The sequence below is a fragment of the Panthera onca genome, chromosome F2 (genome assembly GCF_046562875.1).
Source record: "Panthera onca isolate mPanOnc1 chromosome F2, mPanOnc1 haplotype 2, whole genome shotgun sequence".
Lineage (NCBI taxonomy): Eukaryota > Metazoa > Chordata > Mammalia > Carnivora > Felidae > Panthera > Panthera onca.
The window spans coordinates 45747173-45771812 of NC_138356.1; the positions used below are offsets into that span (position 1 = coordinate 45747173).

At 35.8% G+C, this 24640-nt stretch overlaps 1 protein-coding gene across 13 annotated transcripts in view; it reads left to right on the plus strand.

Moving 5' to 3' along the window:
* VPS13B (vacuolar protein sorting 13 homolog B) overlaps positions 1–24640 on the plus strand; it is an 803192-nt gene that overhangs the window by 373596 nt on the left and 404956 nt on the right. For all 13 annotated transcript variants that reach the window (XR_013553513.2, XR_013553515.2, XR_013553514.2 and 10 more), the window contains 2 exons: positions 13788–13915; positions 21063–21297. Coding sequence is in view for 10 of the 13 variants with exons in the window: in XM_078441712.2 (XP_078297838.2) it covers positions 13788–13915; positions 21063–21297 (363 nt within the window). In the remaining 3 variants the exon portion in view is untranslated. The remainder of the gene's footprint in view (positions 1–13787; positions 13916–21062; positions 21298–24640) is intronic.

Consider the following 24640-nt stretch of genomic DNA (forward strand, 5'->3'; position numbering starts at 1 on the left):
GCGTGCTTTGTCTCTTGTTACAGTCTTTGTTTTAAAGTCTGTTTTGTCCTATATAAATATTGCTACCCTGGCTTTCTTTTCATATCCATTTGCATGCTAAATGCTTTTCATTCCCTTCACTTTCAGTCTGAATGTTGCTTTAGGTCTGAAATTAGTCTCTTGTAGGCAGTGTGTAGATAGGTCTTTTTTTTTTTTTTTTTTTTTATCTATTCCTGCACTCTGTCTTTTGAGGGAGCAGTTAGTCTATTTACAATCAAAGTAATTATGCATGTATTGTCATTTTTGTTACTTTTTTATTGTTTTTGTAGTTCTTCTCTGTTCCTTCCCTTCCTCTCTTCTTTCATGATTAGTTGGATTTCTTTGGTGGTATACTTGGGTTCCTTTCGTTTATTGTTTGCATGTCTGTTACTGGTGTTTGATTTGTGATTACCATTAGGTTTGTATGTAAAGTCTTCTGCCTATAGCAATCCAGTTGATGATCACTTAAGTTTGAGCCCTGTCTTCATGTCTCTTGCATTTTAGGTATTTGGTGTCATACTTGATATTCTTTTATTTTGTGAGTTCCTTGACTAATTTTTACAGGTGTATTAATTTTTACTGCTTTTTTGTTTCCTTCTACTCTTGCTTTTACCTTTGGTCTTTCCTTTCTACGCAGAGCATCCCCTTTAACATGTCTTGTAGGACTGGTTTAGGGGTGAGGAATTCCTTATCTTTTCTTTGTCTGGGAAACTCTGTTTCTCCTTCTGTTCTTAACGATAGCCATGCTAAATAGAATTTTTCATTTCAGCACTTTGAATATATCATGCCATTCCCTTCTGGCCTGCATTTTCTCCTAAAAAATCAGCTGATAGCCTTATGGGATTTCCCTGGTACATAACTGTGTTTCTCTTGCTGCTTTTAAAATTCCCTATCACTACTTTTTACCATATGAAATACTATATGTCTTGGTGTGGTTCTCCTTGTGTTTATTTTGTTGGGGATTCACTGTGCATCCTTGATCTGGATTTCTGTTTCCTTCCCCATATTTGGGATATTTTTAACTAGTATTTTTTCAAATACATTTCTGCCCTTTTTTCTCTCTCTTCGCCTTCTGGGTTCCTATACTGTGAATGTTATTACACTTGTTCTCCTTTTTGCTTTGGTCTCTTGCTGTGATTTTGTCCTGTTCTTTCATTTGGGACATAGTCTTTTGTTTCCTCATTTTGTCTAACTCTCTCTGTCTGTTCCTTTGTGTTACGAAAGTCAACTACATCTCTTACTCTTGAAGTAATGGCTTTATGAATAGGTCCTGTAGTGCCCTGCAGTGCAGCATTCCTTGTTCCCCAGAACCTCAGATTTCCAGTGTGTCTCTTATATGTGTTGTGTACATCCTGCTTTTGTGGCTGAGCCACTGTTTCCTTCAGTGCAGTTGTCTGCAGTGGCTTTTTCTGCCTATTGTGCGCAGTTATTTGGTCCATGTGGTAGGGCCGCATGGGCTTAAGTTGAGTCAATTCAGGGATTTGCCCATGATGCAGTAGCACCAAACTGCAGGGCTCTTTCCCTGTGTTGTCCCCTAAGAAGCTTTCATTGGTGGCCAGGGCCAGAAATCTGACCAGCTGTCTGCCATTAGCCCACTGCTAGGGCCACATTCTTACTGGTATGTGTGGTTATCTTTCCCAGTTTCTCAAGGAGTAGTTATTTTCAAGTGGAGCTGTCCCCAGTCAGGGCTGCTTGCACCTTGCTAGGCCTGTGGTCCCACTCTGGGGTGGGCTCTGTCCATGAGTGCATCAGAGGAGTGGATCTGCAAGGTCTGGAGGAGGGAGAGAATGGAGGGGTTAGCAAGTTAGGTGGTGAGTGTGGGCACCACTCTGGTTCCTCTAGGTGGCCATGTGTTTATGCTGGGGGTTGGGGGGTGGAGGAAGGGAATGGTGTCTGTCAGCTTCTTTGTTTGTGAATGACTCTCCTAGGAATCTCTGTTGCTCAGGAGTAGACTCTGAGATAAGTAAACTACTCTCCCTCCTATGTGACCCATGCTCTTTTAAGACTGCTGTTTCTGTGCTGTATCTCTGTGGACTTTGGTTGTGCTGTCTCTTTAAAGGTGGGGACTCAGCCTCCTCCTGCTCTTCAGGCTCTCCCAGAGCCTAGTGTGCTGATTTTTAAAGCTCCAGGTTTTAAGTCCCACTGGTTGTAAGAACATACAAAATTTGGCCTCTCTGGTTTTCAAAGCCAAATGTTAAAGGGATTTGTCATTCCTATGTGTGAGGGTCATTTGTCATTCCTTTGTGTGTGTCATTCTCCTGTGTGCGGGTCTGTTTTTCTCTCCTCTCTAAGCCTGCAGGGTACCTGCCTTCTGTGGCCCCACCCGAGGGTCTGTTTAGCTCCTGACCATGTTACTGCCCATTTCTGTCCTCTTAGATTCAGCTTCTTCTTTACATGTAGTTGTATAGTTTTTACTGTCGGCTTTTGGGTTGTTTTCTGGGTTATTTACACTTATGTAAATGTTATATACTTGTACCTGTGGGTGGAGGTAAGCTTAGGGTCCTCCTACTCCGTCATCTTCCCAGACATCCAATGCAGTACATTTTTCATGATGAAGAAATGAAGGATTAATACTGCACCAGGCTGGATAGTACATATCTAAGAACTGATTGTTGATATTATTTTATTACTATTATATTACTTTAACCAGTACATTTTGTGTCTCAAAAGTACCTTATTTATTGTTGCAAACAGTACCTTAGTTATTTGTTAGAAATAGGAAGTATAATAGATATCAGACTACTGTGTTAAATGTAGGTTTTTGAGTAGCTCTAGTGAGAATGAACACATCTGATGATTTCTAAACAATCGGTGGTACCATCATCTTGAATAAAAATATGATATAGTTAGTACATATTTGCTGGAACTAGAAGTTACCATGATACAGGATTGGAAAAACAGAAGAGTTGCTATAGCATAGTTAAAAGCATGGACTTTGGAGTCAGACTTCGTAGATTCACATCCTCATTTTGTGATTTACCACTTGGGTGACATGGAATAAGTTAATTAACCTCTGTGTGATCAGTTTTCTTATCCTAAAATGGTGAGAATAAGAGTCTAAATAATAGTGTGTTGTTCCTTAATGGGGTGGCTATAAGGTTTAAACCAAGTAATATTTGTAAAGCTCTTACGGCAATATCTGGCATATAGCAGGCGTTACAGAGGTTTTTGATTAAATAAAATACATATCAAGATTGACAGAATTATAGGAAGTTTTCATATCCTACCTGTGAAATATACATAACTACAGGGAAAAAAAAATGCCCTTTTTTAAAACTGTCTTCCTCATATCTTTTAGGAAATAAATACTCAATATGAGTGTATCCAAAATAATGTGATTTTATACCTCCAATAGCCAGATTATGATATTTAATGAGAAGTTTTAACTGCTTATGTTTTTCAACGCTTTTTGAATCACATATAAATTTCAGGGCCTCCTTTAATATTTTTTATTAGGTCATTATATCAGTATATTTACAGTAACTGTATGGCTTTTTGATTAGTAATTACTTGAAATATTGCTTCACAGTCATGTGATAGTGTTCAAACTGTTTGGTACTGTTAGCATTTATTAGATGGGTTTATTTTGAAATTGAAATAATGGTGTTTATATGAAACTAATATTCTGTACTAGATTTTTGAAATTTGATAATAGAAATTTCTTTGGAAACCTTTTGTATTCATTGTTAAGAGTTTAAATTTTTGACTGCATCTAAAAATTTATTTCCATAGAATTTATTTTTTAAAGAAGTTTTAGGTGTACGGTGAAATTGAGGAGAAGGTACAGAGATTGCCCATGTATCCCCTTCCCCTCACATGCATAGATTCTCCCCCTGTTATCAACAACATCCTCTACCAAAGTGTTACATTGTTATAATTGATGAATTTCTATGATTATCACCCAAAGCCCATAGTTTACATTAGGGTTCATTCCTAGTATTGTATATTCTGTGCGTTTGGACAAATTTGTATTGACCTTTATCCACCAGTATAGTAACCAATATAGTAGTTTTATTACTCTCTCCTCCTTATCTCCTAGTAACTACTGATCTTTTTTACTGTTTCCATAGTTTTGCCTTTTCCAGAATGTCATATAGTTTGAATTAGTATGTAGCTTTTTCAGATTGGCTTCTTTCACTTACTAATATGCATTTAAATTGCTTCTGTGTGTTTTCATGGCCACAGTTTATTGATTCACCTACTGAAGGACATCTTAGTCCTTCCAGATTTTGGCACTTAGGAATAAAGATCCTATAAATTTCTCTGTGCAGGTTTTGTGTGGTTGGTCTAGATTTAAGTCAGTTATTTAAATTGGCAGAATTTTACCATAGGCTTAGGTAACCATTTTGTTCTCATAACTACTAATGGACAAAAGAGAAGTGATGCAATCCAAGTCAATAGAAAGCAAATTAATGGTGTTTTATTAAGAAAATTATAATAGGAAACCCATTGTAAATCATTTAATTAATTCTGAAATATATGGAATAAAGTGTTAAATACCCCTTCGCTCTTACCCCTCATCAATTCCATTTTGCTCTCCTCAGAGGAAACCTCTGTCATGGATTTGCTTTTTTACTCTTCTATAACTTTTTCTGTGTATGGAGTAGACAAATCACACTCAAACTTACACATTGTTGTAAAAACATATTTGGATTATACTACACATATGTATTTTTCTCATTTCACAAGATATCAAAAATGTGCTTTCTATCATACCTGTAACTGTTACTCATTTTAAGTGAATGGATTATAATCTCCATTGGAGGTATTCTGAAGTTAATTTAACCATTTATTTTATTTTATTTTTTTCAAAAAAAATTTTTTTAACATTTATTTATTTTTGAGACAGAGAGAGAGAGAGAGCATGAACAGGGGAAGGTTAGAGGAAGAGGGAGACATAGAATCTGAAACAGGCTCCAGGCTCTGAGCTGTCAGCACAGAGCCTGATGCAGGGCTCGAACCCACAGACCACGAGATCATGACCTGAGCTGAAGTCGGACGCTTAACCGACTAAGCCACCCAGGCGCCCCAACCATGTATTTTTTGATGGACAGATAAATTGCTTATGTTTTCCTTCTCCATTTCCGCTCCCTTCTCACCTCTTTTCTTTTTTAACTATTTCAAATAATACTGCTGACACTGACCATTCTTTATAAGTTGTTTGTATGCATGCACTCTCAAATGTTAAAGTATCTCTGTAGCATAAGTTTTTGGAAATGGGATTATTGTAGAGAAATACTGCGTGTTTAAATTTTGATAGCTACAAATTGTCATCTGTTGCAATTCTACTAAAAAGACCATACTTAATCATATTCCCAGTATATGAAAAATTCTCAAAAGAGCCTTCAACAACGACAGATTTTGTAACTATGCAAATTGATGCTTTAAAATGTTGCCAATGTGACCACGGAAGAGGATACCTGATTTTTGTCTTAAGTTTTATTTGTTTCTTGGCAAGGATGTTATTAAGTTTTTTGGCCATAGTATATTTTTCTCAATTATCTGTTGGTATTCTTTTCCATTTTGTATAGTTGTTGAGCTGTTTGTAACCTTGATATCTTCATTTGAACTGATGGAAATTGCAACTTGATAGGTCTAAAAAACTAAGGTGTTTTTCCCCCTGAGTTCTCCTCCTCCTGCAGCTCCATTCTTCCATCTGCTGAGACCTAAAGCCTTGGAGTCATCCGTTCTTCACTTTTCTCTCTTACTGTATGTGTAGTCCATCAGTATAGCCTGGAGGCTTTATCTTTTTCAGTGGATACAGAATTTCATCACTTCTTACTACCTCTATTGCAACCACCATCTTTCACATACTGTCTCCCTGTTTTAATACTTACAGCTGATTTTCTCCAGAGTAACCAGAGAAATTCTTTTAAAATATGTCCATCCAATAATTTTATGACTGTATTTAGACTCCATGATCATGTCCTAGCTTCTCCAAAGTAAAAGCCAACCTTCTTACCATGGCCTATATAAGCTCTGTATGACTGGTCCTTATTTATAGCTCTGACTCATTTCCTACTTTGCTCACTCTTTACTTTGTTTTGGCCATCATTTCTTCCATATTATTTCTTGAAAATCCTAAGTATACCTCTAACCCAGGACTTTTGCATTATTATTTACCTAGAATGCTCGGTTCCCAAATTTCTCTATGGATCTCTCCCAAACTCTTGTTTTAAATAAACATTCTTTGAATTTATAATATGCATATTGTGGTAGATTGTGGGTTTATAAATATGAGGGAAAAGGGTCTATGATCCATGCCCTTAAGATATTAATCTATGGGGCACTTGGGTGGCTCATTTGAGCATCTGGCTTTGGCTCAGGTCATGATCTCATGGTTTGTGAGTTCAAGCCCTGCATCAGGCTCCGTGCTGACAACTCAGAGCCTGGAGCCTGCTTCATATTCTGTGTCCCCCTCTCTCCCTACCCCTCTCCTGCTTGCTCTCTCTGTCTCTCTCTCTCAAAAATATTAAAAATTTTTAAAAAGATGTTATTAATCTAGTATAAATACAAATGAGCCAAGTTGGGAAGATAAGGAAACTGAGTTGAAATATAGCAACTGTAGTTCACATAGTGGTAATATGGCAGCATTTACTTTGGAGAGCATTTTAGGACCATCAAACTTAATTTAATCAAAGTCTTAAAAACCAAGATATGACTTACTTATTTTATGTTTCTTAAGTACATAAAGTGGTACATACAAACTAATGTTTGTATTAATATATAATTGTATAAAAAATATATGGATATGTTTAGAAATATATGTTGTTATCGATTATTAAATTAAGAGTAATTTCTGAAATTTTGCTTTAAAATTGTTGAAATTCTCTGATTTCTGTAATTTAGATGGACAAAAATTTTAATAACATACTATACAGAGTGGAATATCACCTTTTGTTTTCTTAATATAGAAATTTGCCTTTTATGTAAGCACATACTTTTTTGGTTACTTTCAAAATCAGTTTGTAAAGTTGGAGCAATAGGAGCCCATGCCCACACCTCTCAGATCTCCCAGCTGGACATTGGAAATAAATTTTCATGGTTTAGGGCCTCTCTCATTTGACCTCAGGAAATGACCTTTGACTGTTAGGCACCTGGATGAAGAACCCTGCGTTAAGCTTGTCAGAGTTCTGTAGCCTACAAAGACCCTCTGCTTGCACTAGGATCATTTGATTGAAGGAAGATGGTGGCACAGGAGGATGCTGGGCTCACCTCATCCTACTAATCACTTAGATTCCACCCACATTGGCCTAAATAACCCAGAAAACCACCAGAAGACTAGCAGAATGGACTCTCCGGAGCCAAGCATAGACAAGGGCCCACAGAAGAGGGTAGGAAGGGCAGAGAGGCGGTGCGTGCTACATGGACTGGCGGGAAGAAGCTGGGGTGGTGGAGGAGCAGACCGCTGGGCAAGGCAGAGCCCCTGAAGTGTGGCTTGCAAAAGCAGAGGGGCCGGACTGCATGAGTTCTGACAGCCAGAAGTACTTAACATCTGGAATGTTAAAAGTCAACAGCTCTGCTCTCAGAGAGCAGGGAGGCTGGGAGGGAGAGTTGTTAAGTCTTGGAAGGATACGGCTCAGTGGGGGAACAAAGGCTTTGGTAAGCACCATTTCCCTCTCCCATCCCCCGGCTGAAATTCCAAAGAGAACCAATTCCCATCATCCAACTTGCTTGCACCGTGCAAATGCCCAACGCTGTGCAGCTGTGGATCCATCCCTCCAACGGGCCTGCCTCTCTCCCTGTGCTGCAGGGCACGTCCCGCAGAGGACCACCAACAGCAAAGCTAGCTAAGCCTGCCCCTCCTGCCCCTGAGCACCTTGCAGATCCACCCCAGCTAATACGCCCTTGGCCAGATCCTATCAAAGGAGCACCACAAGCCTGGCAGTGTGCAAGCAGCCTGGACAAGGGCCACACCACTCCACAGTGAGTCCTGCCACTGGGAGAGGGAAAGATGAGGTACACACCAGTCTGACTGTGGCCCCAGCTGTGGGCTGGGGCAGACATCGGGTCTGACTGCGGCCCCATCCACCAACCCAAGTTCCTTGGGACAGCACAGGGGAAGTGCCCTGCAGTTTGTGGCTACCAGAGTGCCTAGCCAAAATGACAAAATGGAAGAATTCTTCTCAAATGAAACTCCAGGAAGTAGTAACAGCTAATGAATTGATCAAAACTGATTTAAGCAATATAATAGAACAAGAGTTTAGAATAATAGTCATAAAATTAATCGCTGGGCCTAAAAAAAGCATTGAGGACAGCAGAGAATCTATTGCTACAGAAATCAAGGGACTAAAAAATAGTCATGAGGAATTAAAAAATTCTATAAATGAGGTGCAAAATGAAATGGAGGCGGCCATAACACGGATTGAAGAAGTGGAGGAGAGAATAGGTGAATTAGAAGATAAAATTATGGAAAAAGAGGAAGCTGAGAAAAAGATAAAAAAATCCAGGAGTATGAGGGGAAAATTAGAGAACTAAGTGATGCAATCAAACGGAACATCTGTATCATAGGAATTCCAGAGGAGGAAGAGAGAGAGAAAGGGGCTGAAGGTGTACTTAAACAAAATAGCTGAGAACTTCCCTGATCTGGGGAAGGAAACAGGCATTGAAATCCAAGAGGACTCCAATGGACAGCAAACTCCCTTCAGACGGAACTTGAATCAATCTTCTGCAGGATATGTATAGTGAAACTGGCAAAATACAAGGATAAAGAGAGATTTCTGAAAGCAGCTGGGGATAAACGGGCATAACATACAAAGGTAGACACATAAGTGTAGTAGCAGACCTATCTACTGAAACTTGGCAGGCCAGAAAGGAATGGCAGGAAATCTTCAATGTGATGAACAGAAAAAAAAATATGCAGCCAAGAATCCTTTATCCAGCAAGTCTGTCATGCAGAATAGAAGGAAAGATAAAGGTCTTCCAAACAAAAACTGAAGGAATTCATCACCACTAAACCAAGCCTACAAGAGAGCCTAAGGGGAACTTTGTGAGTGAAATGTTGCAAGGACCACAAAGGACCAGAGACACCACTACAAGCATGAAACCTAGATATCACAATGACTCTAAACCCATATCTTTCAGTAATAATACTGAATATAAATGGACTAAATACTCCAACCAAAAGACATAGGGTATCAGAATGGATAAAAAAACAAGAACCATCTATTTGCTGTTTACAAAAGACTCATTTTAGACCTGAGGACACCTTCAGATTGAAAGTGAGGGGATGGAGAACTATCTATCATGCTACTGGAAATGAAAAGAAAGCTGGAGTAGCCATACTTATATCAGACAAACTAGACTTTAAATTAAAGGCTGTAACAGGAGATGAAGAAGGGCATTATATAATAATCACAGGGTCTATCCATCAGGAAGAGCTAACAATTTTAAATGTCTATGTGCCGAATACGGGAGCCCCCAAATATATAAAACAATCACAAACATGAGCAACCTTTTTGATAAGAATGTGGTAATTGCAGGGGACTTTAATACCCCACTTACAGCAATGGATAGATCATCTACACACAGGATCAATAAAGAAACAGGGGCCCTGAATGATACATTGGATCAGATGGACTTGACAGATATATTTAGAACCCTGCATCCCAAAGCAACAGAATATACTTTCTTTTTGAGTGCACATGGAACATTCTCCAAGATAGATAGATACACATATTGGGTCACAAAACAGCCCTTCATAAGTATAAAAGAATTGATCATACCATGCACACTTTCAGACCACAATGCTATGAAACTTGATATCAACCACAAGAAAAAGTCTGGAAGACCTCCAAAAGCATGGAGGTTAAAAAACACTCTACTAAAGAATGGTCAACCAGGCAATTAGAGAAGAAATTAAAAAAATATATGGAAACAAATGAAGATGAAAATACAACAATCCAAACACTTTGGGATGCAGCGAAGGCAGTCCTGAGAGGAAAATACATTGCAATCAAGGCCTATCTCAAGAAACAAGAAAAATCGCTAACAGCACACCTAAAGGAACTAGGAGCAGAACAGCAGTGACACCCCAAACCTAGCAGAAGAAGAGAAATAATAAAGATTGGAGCAGAAATAAACAATATAGAATCTAAAAAAACTGTAGAGCAGATCAGTGAAACCAAGAGTTGATTTTTTGAAAAAAATAAAATTGATAAACCTCTAGCCAGGCTTCTCAAAAAGAAAAGGGAGATGACCCAAATAGATAAAATCATGAATGAAAATGGAATTACTACAACCAATCCCTCAGAAATACAAGCAATTATCAGGGAATACTATAAAAAATTATATGCCAACAGACTGGACAACCTGGAAGAAATGGACAAATTTCTAAGCACCCACACACTTCCAAAATTCAAACAGGAAGAAATAGAAAATTTGAACAGACCCATAACCAGTGAAGAAATTGAATCAGTTATCAACAATCTCCCAACAAATAAGATTCCAGGACTAGGTGGCTTCCCTAGGGAATTGTACCAGACATTTAAGGCAGAAATAATACCTATCCTTCTCAAGCTGTTCCAAAAAATAAAAAGGGAAGGAAAACTTCCAGACTCATTCTATGAAGCCAGTATTACTTTGACTCCCAAACCAGACAGAGACCCAGCAAAAAAAGAGAACTACAGGGCAATGTCCCTAATAAATATGGATGCAGAAATTCTCAACAAGATACTAGCAAATTGAATTCAACAGCATATAAAAAGAATTATTCACCATGGTCAAGTGGGATTCATTCCTGGGCTGCAGGGCTGGTTCAATATTTGCAAATCAATCAATGTGATACATCACATTAATAAAAGAAAAGAACGATATGATCCTGTCAATTGATGCAGAAAAAGCATTTGACAAAATTCATTATCCTTAATAAAAATCCTTGAGAAAGTTGGGATAGAAGGAACGTACTTAAACATCATAAAAGCCATTTATGAAAAGCCCACAGCTAATATCATCCTCAGTGGGGAAAAACTGAGAGCTTTTCCCCTGAGATCAGGAACACCACTGTTGTTTAACATAGTGTTGGAAGTGCTAGCATCAGCAATCAGACAACAAAAGGAAATCAAAGGCATCAAAATTGGCAAAGATGAAGTCAGGCTTTCACTTTTTGCAGATGACATGATATTATACATGGAAAACCTGATAGACTCCATCAAAAGTCTTCTAGAACTGATACATGAATTGAGCAAAGTCACAGGGTACAAAATCAATGTACAGAGATCAGTTGCATTCTTATACACTAATAGTGTAGCAACTCACTAATAGTGAAGCAACACAAAGACAAATAAAGAAACTGATCCCATTTACAATTGCACCAAGAATCATAAAATACCTAGGAATAAACCTAACCAAAGATGTAAAAGATCTGTATGCTGAAAACTATAGAAAGCTTATGAAGGAAATTGAAAAAGATACAAAGAAATGGAAAAACATTCCATGCTCATGGATTGGAAAAATAAATACTGTTAAAATGTCAATACTACCCAAAGCTATCTACACATTCACTGCAATCCCAATCAAAATTCACCAGCATTCTTCTCAAAGCTAGAACTAGCAATCCAAAATTTGTATGGAACCACAAAGACCCCAAAAGCCAAAGTAATATTGAAGAAGAAGACCAAAGTGGGAGGCATCACAATCCCAGACTTTAGCCTCTACTACAAAGCTGTAATCATCAAGACGGCATGGTATTGGCACAAAAACAGACACATAGACCAATGGAATAGAATAGAGACTGCAGAAGTGGACCCACAAAAGTGTGGTCAACTAATCTTTGACAAAGCAGGATAGAATATCCAATGGAAAAAAAGACAGTCTCTTCAACAAATGGTGCTGGGAGAACTGCAGAAGGATGAAACTAGACCACTTTGTTACACCATTCACAAAAACAAACTCAAAATGGATGAAGGACCTGAATGTGAGACAAGAAACCATCATAACCCTAGAGGAGAAAGCAGGAAAAAACCTCTCTGACCTCAGCTGCAGCAATTTCTTACTTGACACAGCTCCAAAGGAAAGGGGAATTAAAAGCAAAAATGAACTATTGGGACCTCATGAAGATAAAAAGCTTCTGCACTGCAAAGGAAACAATTAACAAAACTAAAAGGCAACCGATGGAATGGGAAAGATATTTCCAAATGACATATCGGACCAAGGGCTAGTATCCAAAATCTATAAGGAACTCACCAAACTCCACACCCGAAAAACAAATAATCCAGTGAAGGAATGGGCAGAAGGCATGAATAGACACTTCTCTAAAGAAGACATCCAGATGGCCAACAAGCACATGAAAAGATGCTCAACGTCGCTCCTCATCAGGGAAATACAAATCAAAACCACACTGAGATATCATCTCACGCCAGTCAGAGTGGCTAACATGAACAAGTTAGGAGACTATAGATGCTGGCGAGGATATGGAGAAACAGGAACCCTCTTGCACTGTTGGTGGGAATGTAAACTGGTGCAGCCACTCTGGAAAATAATGTGGAGGTTCCTCAAAAAATTAAAAATACATCTATCTTATGACCCAGCAATAGCACTGCTAGGAATTTACCCAAGGGATACAGGAGTACTGATTAATAGGGGCACTTGTACCCCAATGTTTATAGCAGCACTTTCAACAATAGCCAAATTATGGAAAGAGCCTAAATGTCCATCAACTGATGAATGGATAAAGAAGTTGTGGTTTATATATACAATGGAATACTACTTGGCAATGAGAAAGGATGGCAATGAGAAAGGATGACATATGGCCTTTTGTAGCAATGTGGATGGAATTGGAGAGTGTCATGCTAAGTGAGATAAGTCATACAGAGCAAGACAGATACCATATGTTTTCACTCTTATGTAGATCTTGAGAAACTTAACAGAAGACCATGGGGGTGGTGAAAGGGGGAAAAAGTTACAAAGAGGGAAGGAGGCAAACTGTAAGAGACTTTTAAAAACAGAATAAACTGAGGGTTGATCGGGGGGTGGGAGGGAGGGGAAAATGGGTGATATGCATTGAGGAGGGCACCTGTTGGGATGAGCACTGGCTGTTGTATGGAAGCCAATTTGACAATAAATTTCATATTAAAAAAATAAAGTTGGAGTCTGGTTGGCTCCGTCACTTAAGTGTCTGACTCTTGATTTCAGCCAGGTTATGATCTTAAGGTTTGTGGGATCAAATGAAGAGCGGAGCCCACTTGGGATTCTCTCTCCCTCTTGCTCTGTCCCCCTCCCTTGATTGCTCACAGGTGCGTGTATATGGTCTCTCTCTGTCAAAATAAATAAACTTTAAAAAAAAGTTTAGAGAGTCTATGGATAAGATTTTGTCATCAGGAGAATTCACATATGGGAAGACGTGTTTCTTATCTATTTTGGATAAATAAAATGCTTTGTTGTTCCTTTTTTGTTTTCAAGTAAAGTTTTTATTGAGGTATCTTTATACTCAGAAATGGGTAAATTGTTAGGTTACAACTTAATTTTAGTAAAGTGTGTATATATCCATGTATTCATTAAATAGAATGTTAGATTATAACATTGTTCCACAGTGCCACCTCCCAGTCACCAACCCAACAGGAGTAACCAACACTCTCCTGACTTTTAACAGATAAGTTGTGCTTATGTTTGAATAGTTGCAAAAATCAGTAATTCTATAGTCTAAAATGATATGATGTGTTATTTTGTAATCTCATTCAGACCTAATAAATAATCTTGGAAGTAGTTTCTGTATATTTTTCTAAAACAGTAAAGTAAATGTGTGTTAATTAATTAACTGTTCTTATACTTAGAATCTCGACCATTGTCAGTTCCTGTGAAAGCCATGCTGAATATATCTGAAGGCTGTAGAAGTCCTGAAGAAAGAATGAAAGAATTTATTGGAGTAGTATGGAATGCAGTAAAGAGTCTCACACTGCAGGTAAAATAAAAGAACTGTCATGGTTTTAATTTCTATGATCCTTTTTAGCTTTTAGCACCTTTGATATTGGTAAAGAAGTAATCTCACTGGTAACACTTAATATCGTTAAAAAATAATCTCCCTTGTAACACTTGTGTATACCATCTCATTTGTATAACTTAGATGAAAACTGTTGGTGCGCTTTACATATTATTAGCAAATTATATGAAATACATCTTATATGCTATTCTTGATAAAGTTACAAATTATGCAAATTTTGAGATGTTTCTCAAATTACAAATTTCATTACTCATTTTCTTTATTTCGAACTTATTTAAAAGATTCTAAATGTTCAGTATACAAATCAGAAAACACTAGACAATAGGCCACTTTGGCCAGTGGTCCTGAGGGACCTAAGATAAAGTCAGCATGGCTTAGTGACTAATGCTGAGGGGACTTTGGGGGACTGAGAAGAAGGAGGCTGTCTAACTGGTGTTTCACATTCCAGTTTTGGCATTTGGGTGCATAATGATGCCATGAAATGGTAAAAGAAGCAGCTATGCAGAATCAGGGGCAAATAGAGAGTTTATACATACATTTGAAACACCTGTGAGATCTCCGGGCTTCTATCGGACTGTAGGATATTCATATCTGGAGCTTAAGGAAGAGATTTCACACTAGAGATATATTTTGGAAATCATCTATAGATGGATAAAACCAAGAGAATTGGTCATCCAAAAAAATATGTGAAGTTGAAAGAGCAGTGGGCCAAGGGGATGCCATTTCTAAAGCAGACAGTGGAAGAGAAAGTGTCCTTAAAGGAAATTGTAGTAGAGAGATCAGAAATGTAGGAGGAAAAGCCAGATAGTTCATGAAAGGAAAGGGTGTATAGAATTTCAAGGAGCCAGGCGTTAGCAGTATCAAATTCTGTATCTTAACTATGGACTCTACTTTGCTTATCTGTAATATGAAATGGTTAAATTAAATAATGTTTAAGGTTATTTCCAATTCTGACATTCTTGTGAAATTCTGGTTATTTTGCTTGTTTTATAATGATACATTGCCTTCATTAGCTTTATCACCAGCAATAAATTAAATCTTAGCTATCATTATGGATTAGTTATAAGTAGAGATACTGATTTTCCTCACTTTTTTCTTTTAAAAAATTTTTGTGGTAAGATACACTTAACATAAAATTTGCCACGTTAACCATTTTTATGTCTGCGGTTTAGACTCATGTTCCTCATTTGACTAAGCTTATTGAGTGTAAATTAACATATAATTACAGGAGTTCTAATGATTATATTTTTGTATAGGTTATTTTGAATATGACCTAGGCACTTGCTTGCTTCATTTTTAGTCTCGGCACTGTATTATACATGCTGTATATTTAGACATTTCCAGATGTTAATGTGTTCTGGAAAAGTTTAAAGGTAAAACTTGATTCTGATTAAATGATTAAAATCTAGGCCCTAAAATTCTGAGTTTTTAAAATAGTAGTGTCCGTTTTCCAAGATGTTTTATGAACCAAAATATAAACCAGAAAACTCTGAAGTTGTCATCAGATAAAATAGAACATCATAACTTGAAGCCATCAAAGGATTATCCTCTTAATGGAAGTTTGAGCAAGCAAATGTGTTCGGAATCAGGATTTCTGGAAAATTGATTTTGGAGCCAAAGTTGATATTTGCTAAGCCCATGTTCTTCTTTCTTGTAATAGACTTATATTGCATTAAGATGTAAACAATATTTTCTATAACCTATTTGTTTTTCAGTGGGAAAAGTAACTTCCACATTTCATCTTAATGGATTATGTTATAGTACTATATGTAGTCTTGAACCATTTTTTTAAAACGGGAACTTAGTTTGGGGGCCTTTTTCACAAAAGATTAGCACAAACTCAGTTCTTTGCAATTTTTCTTTATCAGTTGATCAGTAAAGATCCTATCTATTATACTGCAAAAAGCTACATTTTCATTCCAGAGCACATAATTGGCAATGGCATGCAGTTGACAAAATAGAAATACTCTGGCCTGGAATTCACTAATAAAGGAGTACATTTTCTTGTTTTTTGCCAAACTCAGTCTTGTCTTTTACATTGAAGATCATGTTTCTGTTATATGGCATTTTCTAGATGTTTTTTATAGTTTCTGAAGCTTTCTAAGTGGCCTGTGTAATATAGCGGACTCTTTATTTTCCATACCACATTCCTTGATTTCGATGTGTCAAAGTGTCTCAAGTCCCATAAGGTAGTTAAGCTAGACCAATTGAATTCTCTTTCCAGGAAGTTACATACTGAATACGATCAGTGATGCAGTAATAATACTGCATGATACAGATGTTGTCCTCATATCCAGCGCACTTGCTGACCTATCTCCATGATCAGACAAGGGTAGGCATTTGAGGCTAGACAGACCAAATGCCAGCCACCTTACTTGTAAAAGTAATTATTTACATTTATGCTTAAAATTTTGCAAAGAATCTTTCATTATAGGCATTGAGAAAGTGACAGCAATTGCACGTAGTTTGTTAGAAGGACAAAGTTTGTAATTCAAATGTAGGCATTTTTTCATATTGTCCCTTGGTAAATATGGGGAAATGTAGATTTGTATTACTCTGGAAAAGAAGACAACCAAGGTTCACTATTGAGGTTTTTAGCTTAATGCCTTATATTGGGAACATTAAGATTTCTACTATAAATGAAGGTACCCCAAATATTTTCATAGTGTATTGAGAGTTAACAAATAGGAATATGGTGATTTGGGCAGTAGTTAATAATATATTTGTTATAGTGCAAATGGAATACTGCTTATATTGGTGGCCTCTATATACATAAATAGTTATAAGCAACAGTGTTTTTAAAGAAAAAGACTGTGAACATCTCTTATGAATCCATGAGAGCTAATATATGGATCTGACATATAGGAGATAATTCAGTGTATGTTCATTGACTTTATTTAGCAAACCTTTTGGTGAGAGTTAATACATTGTATCTTTATATCAGAGCTGACTCCCACCTCCCCACAATTACAGATGAGTAAACTGAAGTCACGGAGAGATTAATTTGTTAAAAGTTCCACGGTTAGAGTTGAACCCATTTGGCTGACATGTCAATTTTATTAATTACTAAGTTGTCTCTGTAGAATGAAATGATGAACAACAGGTATTAAGCAGTTATTTTAATTAACATCAGATACTGATACCAATAAAAATAATTGTGTTCACTTATTAATTATTTAGTGCCTAGTACATGCTAGACATGGTACTATGTACTGAGACTATAAACACAGTAGGCTGATTATCTGACATTACAGACCCTATGTTCTAGTGAAAATTCTGTAAGACTATTAGTAGTTTAAAACCGTCTTGTTTCAAGTTTTTGGGTGCTGTGTTTATGTCTTTTGTCTCTTTATTCCTGACTTGCAGTTCAGTTCGTGGTCGATATTAAAGAATGCATGAATTAAAGAAAAAGTGAATGAAAATATAACCTGAAATGTTTCTTCATGTATGTTTTTATTTGAAACTATTTTATGAATAATACAATTCATACAGAGAACATTTCATTCTTCAGAAATTTTGCAAAATATAATTATCACTGAAGTTTTAAATATTGGGGCACCTAGGTGGCTCAGTCGGTGAAGCATTGACTTCAGCTTCTGTCATGATCTCATGGTCTGGGAGTTCGAGCCCCGTATTCAGGCTCTGTGCTGACAGCTCAGAGCCTGATGTTTGCTTCAGATTCTGTGTCTGCCCCTCCCCTGCTCACATCTGTCTCTCTCTCTCAAAACTAAATAAACATTTAAGAAATTAAAGTTTCAAAGGAAAGAATGCATGTTAGTGGGGAAGAGGAAATAGGAATGTTACTTAAAAGTATAGAAAATTGGGGTGCTTGGGTGGCTCAGTCAGTTAAGCGTCCGACTCTTGGTTTCAGCTCAGGTCATGATCTCTGTTTGTGAGTTCGAGCCCCTCATCAGGCTGCATGCTGACAGTGGGGATCCTGCTTGAGATTCTCTCTCCCCCTTTCTCTCTGCCTCTCTCCTGCTCACTCTCTTGTCTGTCTCTCAAAAATAAATAAACTTAAAAAAAATTTAACTGTATACAAAATATGGTATAACAATTTTAAGCATTTACTTTAAAAAATTTTTTTTAATGTTTTTATTTATTTTTGAGAGACAGAGACAGCACAAGCAAGGGAGGGGCAGAGAAAGAGGGAGACAGAATCTGAAGCAAGCTTCAGGCTCCAGCTGTCAGCACAGAGCCCCACACAGGGCCGAACTCGCTACCCACGAGATCGTGACCTGAGTCGAAGTCAGACATTTAACCAACTGAGCCACCCAGGAGTCACTTAAAGCATTTACTTACAAAATGTTCTGTATAATAGACAGTGGGCTAATTAAAATGTTTAGATTAATGTATAAGTGAGACCTATCTCAGTCTCTCTTTTTTTTTTTTTTTAAACTGAGTTGTGAGCACAGTTATAGAGTGTACAAATTAGAAAAATCTAAGTTTACCAAACCTTACATATGGGAGATGGGTTGGGGGTACACAAAGGCATATATCTTTTCAAATGGCATATAAACTTGGAACTTCCAAAAAATTCATGATAGTCATTTCATTGATTAAAATAGAAATACCACATAATTTCTGCTTATTGGTTTATTCTCAGTGTATCATACTTAAGATTTGTAGCCTTTGACCTAATAGGAATCAAAATAGAGGTGGTTCGACTTCAAGAATTTGTAATAATCCTTTCACTTTAACACATGAATGTGTTCAATATTGGCGAAAGAACACGTTGCTACCAAAACTGAAATAAGATCCTTGAAACAGAAAGGATGTTGCCATGGAAAAATGAAGTAACACTCAGTGCAGCTGTGATGCATTAATGAATAGGATATTTTTTTTAAAAGATCATTTGTGTTTGGTGTGGCTCAGAGGGTCCCAACCAGATGGTTTCCATGAACATGATCTGACCCCCGGTTTGAGGACTTCTTACTGGCAGATTACTTCATTTTCTTTCCCTTGGATTGTCAGATCCTTACATTAATGCAAAATTTACTGCTGCAGATTTATATTCCCTTACATAAATCACTCAACATTTTACATTAAAACCACAATTTTAGACGTACAGTTTAACAGTTATTTTAAAAGTGTAAAAAGATTTATGTGATAGTTGTAGTATATATTAGAGATGTAACATTATAATAAGTTTGAGGATTTTGGATTATGTATGTGTTTTGGTTCTTATCATTATAGAAATCTCCAGAACACATATCACATTTTAGAAAGTTTATTTTTTAGAGTTGTTATGTATCTCAGAATAATCTATTTTTGAATATTTATTGCTCACGTTGTTAAATTTGATGAAATAATTTATTTCTGAATTAGTGGAATTTTGGAATATATTGTTATTTGGAAGTTTCGGCACAACTTAAATTTATTTCACAAGATATATATGTTTATATTTGTATAGTGTGGCATATTAAACTAATTACCTCACATTGTTGAAAACATTTTTTAACATAGCATCAATACATATATGAAGTGTTAAAAACTGACTCTTTTTTAGTTTGACACTATAAGCATAAATAATTGAATAATGAGAATGGTATACTGAGAATATGTTCTCAGTATGCCATAATACTTTGTGCATTTGAACTTTAGCAATTAATTGTGTTAAATATTTAAAAATATAAATGTAATACAGCTGAAACAATGTATGTTTTAGGATAAAAAATGTTGTAATCTTCAATCAATGAGCTACTTAACATATAAACACTTAAATTAGGTTGCAAGATAAAATTCTAGATGAGGTCAGACTTCATGAACCTTATATTTATTTTTATAAAATTTTACTTATATTTTTCTTCACTGAATTCAGTTTGTTCCATGCACAGAAATGTTGAAGCAAAAATGAGTAAGTTTGCTTATTTATAAGCCTGGCAGATTATTTATCATATCAAGGAATTCCAGACCTGTTACGTATCATGCTGTCACTAAGGGCTATATTAACCTCAAGTGAACATATATTAATGTATTCTTAGTTGTCTTTTATAAAATATAGTCTCTTAATTTGCTAGAATATCCAAGTATTTATCAAACAAACAAATTTTAATTTTGTTACATCTTCAGATAATGCCTTTGTATGCCAAATATTTTGTAGAAAATTAACAGATGACATTTTGTATTTCCTTGAGAATAATTTAAGTATGCTAGGCTGTTTGAGCAGTTTGTGAACCAAGTAAAAAATATTACTTTCTAAGAACCAACTAAGACTAATAGACTTGAGCTTATATTGCTTTTGAATTAAGAACTCATGATGAATTTAATTTTTGATTTGAGATCGCTTAGTATTATTTCACCTCTCTAAGGTGCCAGGCAACCTAAGTAAACTACACTGGGGATAAGAAAGCATAAAAGTTTCACATGAAATCAAAATTTAAATAATAATTTGATGTATGATAAAAGCAGGGAATAATGCTCTCAGTTTTAAGTCTTCTGAATTTTCTTCATTACCATGTATCCATATATATAAAATGTGATACACACACACACTTGAATCTTGGGATACGTGTAAATAAAAAAAGAAAATACATGATACAGACTTGTTATATTTTAATATTTGTCTAGAGATATCATCTGAACATTGGAAACATCTTTCCTTATATTTTAGTTTGTAAAGTAAAAACAAAAGGCCAAATTCACATGGTAATAGCTGCTTGTGTGTGTGTGTGTGTGTGTGTGTGTGTGTGTGTGTGTGTGTTTTAAGTGAGTACAATACAATACTAGTTGGTTCTAAGGCCTTAGTTGGTGTTAATCTAATGAACTGCAAAAGAAGGAGGATTTTCTCACCTTTTTTTGCCAGCACATTTTCTGATTCAGTCGTGTTACTTGGAAATAACTGTGGAAAGGCAGATATGTTTTCATCTCATTTCACTGTGCCTTTTTGATCAAATTCATAGCAAGAAACAATGTCCTTTTAAGTGTTAATTGTGTTCTTCAGTAAAAGTAACTCATAAAGAGGTAAGTATGGCACATTTCTTCTTCTTTTTTTTTTTGGCTTGCCTGTTTATTCTGATAAAGATATTAAGTATTTGAGGGTATATTAACTTCCTTATTTAGTCTGTTCCCAATATTTTAATTTTGCTTTTTTTTTTTCTTCCCCTAGCTTGAAGTACAGTCTTGTTGTGTATTCATTCCAAATGATAGCCTGCCTTCCCCAAGTACAATTGTATCTGGTGACATTCCTGGAACAGTAAGAAGTTGGTACCATGGACAAACCAGCATGCCTGGAATGCTTGTCCTCTGTATGCCTCAAATAAAGATTATTAGTGCTGGCCACAAGTATATGGAACCTCTGCAGGAGATTCCATTTGTCATTCCACGACCCATCCTTGAAGAAGGTACATTAAAAAATATTCTTCCTATGGTTATATTTGATAATAATATTTTTAGTTTTATTGTTTTTTAATATGCCAGTGCTTATGTAAATGAGTCTTCTCATTGAAAGATCCACATGAAAATAGATTCAGTAATCTGCAAAGTGGATTTAAAAAGAAGGGTGCACAAAGTAAATGAACTAAGTGGTGCTGTTTATTGACATCCACACATTTTAATAAAATTCATGTATGTATAAATAGACTACAAAATATCATATGAAACGCAGAATAATCACTAAAATGTGAAGCATAGACAAGTCAAGATGACAGTTGGTTTTGGAAGTTGGCATTAAGCTGAATTAAGAATGATAAGTAGATCTTAATTTAAGCTACTTGATTTATTAATAGATATCATATATAATCAAATGAATATATTATTTACATCAAACATAATATATTTCTAGACTTCTCATTTGTTAAAATACAGTAGATAATATTGTGATGATCGGAGACATAACTCTTCAGTAAATACTTCATTTGTGATACTGCAGAATTTTCAGTTGCAAATTCATACCCTTTTGAACTTTGACATATTCATCTCAAACAATCTGTGAACCTGGAAAAGTTTTGAGTCACAAAGTAAATAGTGTGAATCTATATTTTAATAACAGGGTTCAAATGTTTTACAATGGTAAACAGTTCCACACCTTGTTCATATTATTAGCATGTAAGTATATGAATGCTGATATCATTGAGATCACTACACATACTATTATTGAAAAGCAGATATATTCTGTGCAGTTTTTGACTTTGACTTGATGTTGATTTCTCTTTCCTTTTCTCTGTTTTGGCGTTTCCATTGAAATGTAGTTTTCTTAGGTTTATCAGAAGTAGGAATGATTTTACTGCCAGAAATAAATGTTGGTACTTAATAAAATGATTGCCATTATCATAAAATCATAGAATTCTAACAGTTAGATGGAACTTATTTAGAGCTCTTACCTGTGTGATTTTGTTCTTGATGCAAAGATTCTTTTTCTAGCATATTGGATATATCCATTCTTTGATATTTGCTTCTGGTTGTAAGGAGTTCTTTATTATCACAACAGCTATTGTGTATCATATCAAGGACATGATAGCCTCAGAAAATGAGCTGGGGAGTGCTTCCCTTTTTTTGTTGTTGTTGTTTTTTGTTGTTGTGGTTTTGTTTTTGTTTTTTGGGTTTTTGTTTTATTTTAACTCTGGAATCATTTTTGGAAGATTCAAAAAGTTTGTCCCTTAATTTAAAAAAATTAAAACTCATAATATTATTCCATTTAACAGCTTTTTTAGAAATTATTTACATACAGTTTCATGCATACAATTAGATTACTTTTAGTATATTTACAGTTTATACCATCATCACCACCATCAAATTTAGACGTTTTATCACTCAAAAAAAAAGTTTTATCACTCAAAAAATAATCAATATACCATTAACAGTTACTCTTTCTCCCTTCATCCAAAACCCTGGCAAATGCTGACCTTCCTGTCTCTATGAATTTGCCTGTTCTAGGTGTTTAATATGAATGGAGTCACACAATATGTGGTCTTTTGTGACTGGCTTCTCATGGGAAGTCACCATAATGCTTTTGAGGTTGACTTATTTATCAGTCTTCATTTTTATGGCTGAAAGTAATCCATTTCATGGAAATACCATGTTTTCTTTATCCACTCATAGTTGGTAGACATTTGTGTTTACATCTTTTGGCTATTATGAACAATACTGCTGTGATAATTTTTGCACATCTTTTCTTTTTTTTTTTTTTTTTTAATTTTTTTTTCAACGTTTTTTATTTATTTTTGGGACAGGGAGAGACAGAGCATGAACGGGGGAGGGGCAGAGAGAGAGGGAGACACAGAATCGGAAACAGGCTCCAGGCTCCGAGCCATCAGCCCAGAGCCTGACGCGGGGCTCGAACTCACGGACCGCGAGATCGTGACCTGAGCTGAAGTCGGACGCTTAACCGACTGCGCCACCCAGGCGCCCCATTTGCACATCTTTTCATATGGACATATTTTAATTTCTGTTAGCTATGTACCTAGTAGTAGAATTGTTGGGTTGTATGGTAGCTCTGTGGTTAAGGTTTTGAGGAATTAACAGTCTGTCCTCCAAAGTGTTTCTGCCATTTTGCAATTCCACATCAACTTATGAAGGTTCTAATTTATTCAAGTTGTAATTGTCTTTTTGGTGTTAACCATCCCGGTGGGTATGTGGTGGATCTCATTTTGGTTGTTATTTGCAGTTCCCAAATGACTAGTGATATTGAGCATCTTTTCATGTGCTTGTTGGCCATTTGTAGAAGCTGTTTTTTATTTTCTTATTGTTTTCAAATACTTGGCCCACTTTTTAGTTGGGTTATTTATCTTTCCTTTTAATTGAGCAGTTCTTTATATATTCTGGATATTAGATTCTCATTAGATACGATTTACAAATTTCTTCTCTCATTCTTTGAATTATCTTTTTTACTATCTTGATTATTTCATTTCTTTTATATTCTTAATTTTATTTTTCCCTGCTGTATTAGACATTATTCCCTTGCTATTTTTTTTCAATCTTAGAAATTAACACTCTTTACACAAAGTAAAATTTGGTTCTGGAAATACTAAGATGCATTTTTAATTTAGTAAATCATAAAATAATTTATGGTATTTACTCTCCTCCTGAACAACACACAGGTCTTTAAGTACTTTAATTCAGCGATTCTCTCCAGATTGACTGGCTATTACTGTTATATATTTTAATTTATCTCTTATTTTTCTGAATTTTATAAATTTAAATCATTTAAAAAATAATTGCATATATATTACATGTATACAATTACTGCAGGGTTTGGAAAATTTATTCAATAAATAGCCAGATAGTAAATATTCTCAGTGTCATCAACTATCTGGTTTTTGTAACAACTACTCAGCTTTGCTTTGTAGTACAGAGGCAGCCATAAATAGTATGTCAATGAATTGACACTCCAGTAAAACTTTATTCACAAAATCTGATAATCAGTCACATTTGGTCATGGGCCACCTATGCTAACTTCTATACCAATGCCTTACTAGTCATTCGTTGTCACAGCTCATTCCTTTCTTCTACCTCAGATAATTTTCCTTCTGCCTTATTTATATATGGTTTCCCACTGATAGTTTTGTTTTGGCCATTAAAGTTCCTTTTGTGCTTACTTTTGTTTTTCATTGCCTTTCTGAGAAATTCACCATCAGTTTGTTTTTTTTAGTGTCTTTCGGGCAGCTTTAAGGATCTTTTTTTTTTTTTTTTTTGGCTTTTAAATCTTTGTTCTTTTAAGTGTTAGTATTGGTGTCTTTGTGAGCTTTT